At 33.4% G+C, this 9,282-nt stretch overlaps 1 protein-coding gene across 1 annotated transcript in view; it reads right to left on the bottom strand.

The window, feature by feature from the left end:
• The window catches only part of LOC126495059 (cylicin-2-like), a 15,014-nt gene that overhangs the window by 3,741 nt on the left and 1,991 nt on the right, over positions 1-9,282 (bottom strand). Inside the window, exon 2 of the mRNA XM_050132667.1 lies at positions 653-693. Within this exon, the coding sequence (XP_049988624.1) occupies positions 653-693 (41 nt within the window). The remainder of the gene's footprint in view (positions 1-652; positions 694-9,282) is intronic.

The following is a 9,282-nucleotide window of genomic DNA, read 5'->3' as shown; positions in this document are numbered from 1 at the left end:
GCACACACACACACGCACACACACACAAACACAGAGAGAGAGAGAGAGAGAGAGAGAGAGAGAGAGAGAGAGAGAGAGAGAGTTCTAAATGGAATGTGTGTGTCAACTTCCTCTCCTCAAGACTCAGAAAACCCACAGAAAATGAAGTGGAAAAGTCAGAAGGGATGGAGGTCACCAAGATATCAAATCCATCTTCACAAAGGTCATATGAACGCATAGAGACTAAATCAGAAATCACAAGGCCTGCACAGGTCTTCACCAGGTCCGTGACTGTATTCTACACTTGTAGTTTAGAGATTTTAATGGGACTCCTGAATGTGTGAATGAGTGGGTCTCTAACTCTTGGGCCATATTTTGGGCTCTTTTGCTTTTGTTGTTACACCTTATTCAACTTGGATGTGGTGGGTTTTGTCTTGTTACTATATTTTATTTTGTTAAGTTTTATATTTTCTCTTAGAAGCCTGTTTTTTTCTAGTGAGAGACAGAAAAGGACTAGATCCTGATGAGGGGGAGTGGAGGAAAGGAACTAGGAGGTTTCGAAGGAAGGAAAACTGTAATCAGGAAAAGTGAAAATAATTTATTCTCAATAGAAAGGAAAATATTTTAAAATAAACTCTTGCATTCAAAAAATAAATATTGACCTTCATCTTACCTGGAATATAATTATCATATGGTCCATATGTTACTTTTAGGCTATTAAAATAAAAGAGAAAAATAAAAACTTTTTAGACAAGTATCATATATCAAATGATCATTATTGTATGTAAAAAATCACCACCTATTAGACAATTATTGGATTCTCCTTATTATGCAAGTTGATTTCATCTACAGGAGAGTAGGGTTGAACAAATTACTCCAACCTTAACAAAACTAAGTTAGGATGAGAAGAATATGTATGTGTGAGAGAAAGATACACATATACTTACCTAGCTTCTTCTCACATCCGAATTTTAGAGTCTTATTAAAATAATTTGTAAAACATTGATCAAGTTATTTTTTTAAGTCATAGCATGACTCCTCTTGGAATTGATATTTAGCTAAGATATCACTTTATAACTCATGTTTAACTAGATCAAATAATATCTTCTCATAATTTAGCAACATCTAGGTCATTAAATAATATATGTATGTGGGCATGTGTCAGGATTGTGTACTCTAAGTATTGACAAAGAATTACATTGTATACATAATCTAGAAAAATAAAACAAATTAATAAGGTATTTTGTAAACAGATTTCCATTAATAACTTTTAACTTACCTGATTTAATCCTAGAGAAATATTGGTTAGAAGGAAAGAATATTTTATTAACTTTTTTTATTTGTTTAAACAAAGACCAATGGTAATATGTATTAGTATGACTGTCCTATAATGTTCTACTATGGAACGAAAGGATATCTTTTGTTGATCTGACTGAATCTGAGTATTAATTATATACTTATGTAAACCTAGTATCTCAGTTTTCAGTTTATTAGTTGGACATGTATGTGTATGTTGTATGCATATGTATGCATGTCTGTATTATGTGCAGGTAAAAGTGCATGTTGATGCATGTGTATGTGTGTATATATATAGAAAGTCAAACTCAATGATTCTCTTCAATACATATTGAAACATGGTATCTCACTTGATCCTAGAGTTCACTGATTCAGTGAGTCAAACTAGCTTTCTCTAGCAACTCTGTCTTTGCCTTCCATGCTCTGCGATTATAACCAAGCATTCACACACTAATGACAGCTACCTGTATTCTGGTTAGACTCCTGTCCTTATGCTCGGACAACAATCACTTCATACAATAAACTGCCTCTTTATCGCCTATATTTCACACACACACATATATGTATATGTATGTATACTTTACATATATATATGTATAACTTTATATGTATAAAGTTAGAATTAATGTTCACACTTTGTCCCAATGGAAGAGCAATATTCTGTTAGACGAATATACAGAACTGAGCAATTTTAATTGTTCTGATTTAATGTTAATGAAGACTTTTTTTTGAAAAAGTTAAGAGTTACATGCAAAATAATGTTTCAAACTAATAGGACATTAAAGTAGTTTGCAAAACAGAACCTACAGATTTAATATCTCATTATGCAAAGCAATTGTTTAAAATCACTGCTTTGAATTTTTGCATAAAATTAGTTAAACAGAATAAAGCAACTAGGAGGGGAGAAAAGAGTTTGAATCTTTCTTTGAGCCAATATTAACATACCCCAGGCTTCCAAGATTAGTATTAAAATTAGTATTACAACAAACACTCATTAATAATCAAATCTATAATACTTTAAATTAAAATATATTCTACTAAAAAATAAAATGATGGACCAAATAATATTGTGACTGAGGTTTGTACTCAACAATATAATTTAGTTAAAAATAAGATCAACTGGTACATTCATCCTAAATGAAAATAATAAATAAACATAATGCGATCAATTCAGTATATGTTGAACCAATTATGAAAACAATAGTATACGATTATATTTCATTCATTTGTTGGAAAAATGGACCTAGAAAATGTCTTCCAAATTTCAATAATGTTGGTCTAGAAACTATGTGCTGTTAACATTAAAATCAGTAAATTAAGATGAACTTTCTCCTATAATCTGAAAGCAAAATACTCACTCCCATGAGCTCTGCAGCTAGTATCCATCCCATGCCCAAGAGCAATAGAAGCAAGGAGACTAAAGAATAGTCACTATATCTCTATTCATAATGGAGCTGCGTGGGTAAATAAAATAGTTAATAGAATCCATAAAAGCAATGCATTTTAAATGAGTATACTAAGGTTCTAGATTTTAATTGTTTGTGTGATGGTAAGCTTTAATTGTTGATTACAGTGTAGGATCATTGGAGGGAAAGAATGCTTGTGAGGGACTGTCTTAATTACAATGATGATGTGGTAAGATCCACCCACTATGGGCAGAACTCTTTTATTTATTAGTTCTTTCAATTTCTGGTCATTTTTATTTGATTTATTGAATTGGCATATAAAATAAATTTCCTTGTGCTATTTTCACACATACTTAGATTTAGTTGATACTGTCCCCCAGAAATCCCTCTCTCCCTGCATTTCTCACTCTATGTATCCTACACATGGAGACACACACACACACACACACACACATACACACACACACACATACACACACACACACACATACATACACATACCAGGTTACTTCATTTACTAAAACATTTTTCAGTTTCATCTATTTCCCTACAAACTTTTAGTGTCATTTCTCCACCACTGAATAAAATTCCACTCTGTATACCATAATTTCACAATCTATTTATCGTTGGATAGACACCTAGGCTGATTCTATTTCCTCGCCTTCATTAACAGATGAGAAAATATCTTTATGTTGACTAGTCAGTATATTAATAAAGAAATAGAGAATAAAAATTTAAATTTATATAAACAAATAAGTATGGAAATGCAGTATATTCCCAAAAAAAGTTCCACCAATAGGGTTGTTCATAAAGATTAAATGCCACATTAAATATTTGGAAGTATTTCCAACAAATACATTATACTGTGCTTTAAAGAGATGTAAAAACAAGAAAGAGAATTCAAACATATTGCATTTGGAAACTAAGGTAGCATAGAAAGTCAGGGAAGAGATGATCTCAGAGATAAAAGATAGAATGGTTGATATCAGAGACGTAGATGTAGAATGGTGGTGATTAATACTATGGAGCTTGTCTTATATGCTTTTCCTATTGATGTGATACAATACCCAGACAAGAGAGGTAGAGGCAGGAGATGTCTAACTTTGATGCTAGTCCGGTCTACAGAATAAGTTTCTGGATACCATGTTATTTTTTCCAGAAGAGTGCTTAGTTTTATATATCCAGATCTATCGAAACTTAGACATATTTATGACAAATGCATGCAGAGCATTTTCAGACTCTTCTTTAAGTAACAATATTTTCCAAAGAAGTAGTCATTGGGGCCCAGAGGAAAGTTTCTTTGATATTCACATTTATACAGAATAGATCATCTGCAATTTACAGGAATTGTTAAATGTTTAAAAAGGCCTGTCTTCCCTTTATATTCCAGAATTCCATTCTTTCATCTCACCTTCAGGTTTTCTTCATCAATTTTAAATAATTTAAAGGTACTGGATCTATCTATCTATCTATCTATCTATCTATCTATCTATCTATCTATCTTTAAATCTATCTAGTTTTTTTCCTAACTTATTTGGACAGAAATTTGTAAGTAGCTCAGAGAGAGATGATAAGCCCCTAGTAAACAATAATTCATATGTCATTTGATAATCTCCAAATAATTTGTGACATTAAATTAAGACTTCTAGAAAAAAGAAACAAAAGTCCGAGTCTCTACATTTTACTGAAGTAGAACAAAAATATCTTACATTGGAGTAGCTAACACTATTGCACATGAGTGAGGGCCTTATTAATACCTTCACCCATGTTTATGATTGGCTTAGTAACAACATGATAAGCATCACTTTAAAGATAAGACAATATAATATGACGACTTACAATCTTGGTATAGACATTTCTCCCACTTGTGACTTGCCAGGGCCTAAGTTTGGTAATGTGGAAAGGTGATGTCATAAAGAGAACTAGAACCCTGTGATTTAAGGACAAGGGCAAGAGTTCCTTCTGCTTGGGTTTTCTGACATCTAAAATTCTAAGATTAACATTTCCTGTCACTTATCTTTACTGAGTAAGCTTACAAATCACAGTCACATTCTAATATATACTTAAGTTTTAATACTTCTACTTTATTAATGTGTTTGGGCTTTGGTTTGGTGGTTTGAGTCAAAATTTCTCAATGTAGTCCTGGCTGTTCCGGAACTCACAATGTAGGCCAGGTTGGCCTCAAACTCACTGAGCTCCTACATCCTTACAAGTGCTGAAAAAGGCATGTGCCACCATGCTGGACCTTATTAACACACTGAGCAAAAATATAAACTTCAGTATTTAGCTCTGACAATTCATAATAATCCCAACTCATTTCCATTCATTTACCTTGTGTTAAATCTTTGCCTAACTTTCCATTTCGTTTTGCCTTCTTAATCTGATATAGACTCAACTTGTAAAACATGTCTGAAGCTTCAGACAGCCTGGGACTGAAGATATGACTCAGAATTTACAAGTATTTGCTGTTCTTGCAGAGGAATTTGTTCAGTTCCTAGCACCCATGTTGGATTTGTCGCAAATTCTTATATTTCCAGCTCCAAGAAATATGACATCCTCTCTTGGCTTCTGAGTGCACATACTCACATCCTTCTATATAACTAAAAGCAAATCTTAGGAAAAGCATAATACTTAAAAACTGCAAACATAATGAAACATCTCCAGACATTTAAAATTATAGGAATCATGAGATGTTTGAATTTCTGAATCTGGCTTGTTGCTCCTGCTTTCAATTCTTTTATTTTTTTCTTAATCTTTCAGTTTTTCTTTCACTTTATGATTAAATAACTATTCATTTTATATATTCTCCTTTTATTTATCCAATGTTCACTTGATAATGGATTTAGGTTGAGTCTATTCTAAGAACCAATAAACATGTATGTAGAAGAACTTATAGTCCTTTGGAAATGTTTTTTGCAGTCATTGTTTTGGGCTTTACCATCACTTACCATCATGCTGAGCAGGAAATGTCACAGCAGTTTGAGGTGTGTATGATGGGGCAAATTGCTCTCATCATTTCCAGGAAGCAGAGGGAAAGAGAGAAGAGAGGAGAGAGAAGAGAGAAGAGAGAAGAGAGAAGAGAGAGAGAGAGAGAGAGAGAGAGAGAGAGAGAGAGGAGTGCAGAGGAGAAGATGAGATGAAGGAAGTGAAGGGAGAAGGGAGAGAGGAGAGAAGAGAGAAACTGGCATCCCAAGGCTTCTTCAGAAACATTTATTTGCATAACAGCCTCCTACTATGCACTACATACTGATAACACCACCCTGTGGATTATTAAATCAACACCTAGACATTCAAGGACCATTTATACAAAGCATGACAGGAAAATATGCCATTGTTAAGACTTTATTTTAGGAAACCATTAAGAAATCTTTTTAATTCTGCACAACAATAAAAGTTCGCATATGCTAAAGCACAAGCCTAGAAAATAAAACATAGATATAAATTATTATATTTTCCTTAATTCTCTTAATCATTTATATTGCACTTCTTTATGGCCTACAAGTTGCGTATGCTATTAAGTAGATGATTTATTACTGATGATATGTGTTTATATATTGTATGATTTATCACGTGATTTAATCATCTCAATCACATACCTAGAAGCTGTCTTGCCTTCCATTTTACTTAGCTGCAAATTTAATTTATTCCAATATTTCCTTCCTCTTACAAAGACATTTTTGCTTAAAAAACATAAATTATGTCAATGAAATAACTTCAGTGGTGCATACAAGAGTATGACACATCTACAATTTCTTGTGTCATGTAGAAGAAAGCTGTGTTGTAAATGGCAATGCGAGAATAGAATATTTTGCCTTTGGGAGAATTGATTTAACAAGTACCCGAGAATATTTTCCAACTGCGCCTTTCCAATCTGATATTAATATACATCTGTTTCATTTGTTTGAAGATTATTCTCTGAGTGCAAATACGTGTCAAATTAAAAAATGTGTTGCAGTGGGAATGTCAAAATATTGTATTTCTGAGTCTAAGAATCTGCAGTAGCCGCTTTAACCTGGATCATTTGTTTTTAGATTACAGATGTTCAGTTCATATTTTCACCCTTACAAGAAAATTTCTTTTTAATTTTATTGTATGATCCATGAAATGCAAACACTATAACTGTTATAATTTTCATTGAACCTATTAAGTTACAGAAACCTAGAGATAGTTTCTAGTCAATTTCTGTAAAATGGTAAAAAACTGAAGACAATTGATTTATCTAATAGGTTATATAATTCAGAACATAATATAGTTCCTCATATTATCTCCATTACTAACCTGAATCATGAAGGAAGATTTTTGGCTGAATTTCAGATCAAGTAGTTTTACCTAAGCATTTTGAAAACAAAATTGGTCATCTTCACCACTGTGGAAGCAGTTCATAATTTTTCTGTCTGAAAAAGTGTATTGACAGAGATTTGTAATTTTATGTAACTACCCAGGAAAGAAAAAAGGGCCTTGAGAGTACGAAGAATGGACAGAATGGACTTTTTAAAATTGATTTTTATTGAGCTCTACATTTTTCTCTGCTCTCCTCTCTATCTCTTCTCTCCCCTTCAACCCTCTCCCAATTTACTCAGGAGATCTTGTCTTTTTCTACTTCCCATGTAGATTAAATCTATGTGTGTCTCTCGTAGAGTCCTCATTGTTTTCTAGGTTCTCTGGGGTTGTGATTTGTGGGCTGGTTTTCTTTGTTTTCTGTTTAAAAACTACTTATTAGTGAGTGCATGTGATAATTGTCTTTCTGGGTCTGGGTTACTTCACTCAAGATGGTGTTTTCTAGCTTCATCCATTTTCCTGCAAAATTCAAGATGTTGTTACTTTTTTTCTGCTGTTTAGTACTCCATTGTGTAAATGTACCACATTTTCCTTATCATTCTTCAGTCTAGGGACATTTAGGTTGTTTCTAGGTTCTGCTATGACAAGCAATGCTGGTATGAACTTAGTTGAGCAGCACATGTCCTTATGGCACAATTGAGGGTCCTTTGGATATATACCTAAAAGTGGTATTACTGGGTCTGAGAAATCGTCACACTGACACCCAAAGGGGCTCTACCAGCTTGCCTTTCCACCAGCAATACAGAACAGACTTTTGTATGTTTTGTGGTTTAGATGTAGTTTATCTCTGAATGTTCACTACATACAAGTTGATCCCAGTGGGTTTGTGTTGATGGAGCATTAAAGAGATACCGCTTTTAGAAAGTAATTGAGACTTTACTCCATTACTGTAATAAATTAAAGCTTTAATGATAGTGCGTGCTGGGTACTAGGTCAAAAAAATAGTGTGACTTAAAAATTGAGGATGGCTGTTATAAAGTAAGTTTATACAACAGCATATTTGGTTCTTTGTGTAGGTGGCTGTTTTGATTTATGTTTCTTTTTTTTAATGTTTATTTTTATTACATATACAGTGTTCTGCTTGCATGTATACTTGCAGGCCAGAAGAGGGCACCAGATCTCATTACAGATGGTTGTGAGCCACCATATGGTTGCTGGGAATTGAACTCAGGCAGTGTTCTTAACCTTTGAGCCATCTCTCCAGACCCATTGATTTATGTTTCTTAGTCATGTTGTATCCTAGCCATGATTTCCTTCCACAGGACATTGATGACATACTTCGTGGACCTAGCAACTAGTAAAACTCTACGCCAAATGAACTTCATCTTAACACAAAACGTGATTAACAAATTCAGAAGGTTTCTGAATGACAGAAATAAGGCATTCAAATTTTGTAAATTTTATAAGAATCATCCTTTGCCTTGATTGAATTATTTCTTCCAAGTCAACATAGTGGTTTTCATTAATTACCTGACACTTGCCTAGTAAAAGAATTTTTTTATTTTATTATAAAATTTTGTAAATATCAAATATGTCAACTCATTTATAAATTCAATGCATATTTGTGGCAGCATATACATAAAAGCCCTGTATTTGTTATTTTGAGTAGTAGCTAATTCTTGGGGGAATAAAATTCATTCTTAGAACCTAAATGCTGATGCTTTCAGTAGAATTTGAAGCTGGGCTTTTGTATGTGGAAAGAGGTGTGGAGCAAGAGCATGATTGAAACTGTCTGGAACTGAAAATCTATCTGTATGTTATTTATGGCAATTAACATAATTTAAAACTTTCTTACACAAATGATTATAAATGGAACAACTGTTGAAGAAGCATAATTATCTCCACTATATACAGATGTTATGAATGAATACAAATTTATATATAAAGATACCTAGTTGGTAATATTTGGTATACAACAAATGATCCAGAATTATTTATTTACTTCACCATTTTTATAGCAGTTTAAAAAATATTATACTTTGTGAAGGTAAAATTATTGTTGGGACCATTTGGAGTCCTGGCCTTCAGGATGCTCTTCCCTGCTCGAGCCTTCTGATTAGAGTTACTAAAAGCTGTGCCTTGCTTTGAGGATCAGAGAATAAGGTTTTCACCTGTTGGCCCACTTGACTGTTGGGTATATAAGCCTCCATGGTGCTATTGAATAAAGGGCTTCTTACCAGGGATTAGACGTCCCTGTGGCTGTCTGTCTCTGTGTGTGTTTGTGTATTTCAACCTCCAGCCCCTTGCCTGAAGCTCACAAACT

The sequence above is a fragment of the Alexandromys fortis genome, unplaced genomic scaffold, assembly GCF_014885135.2.
Source record: "Alexandromys fortis isolate MF-2015 unplaced genomic scaffold, M_Fortis_MF-2015_v1.1 scaffold_431, whole genome shotgun sequence".
In the NCBI taxonomy this organism is placed as follows: Eukaryota; Metazoa; Chordata; class Mammalia; order Rodentia; family Cricetidae; genus Alexandromys; species Alexandromys fortis.
The sequence above is the reverse complement of the archived record's forward strand: the minus strand, read 5'-3'. Positions and strand labels throughout refer to the sequence as shown.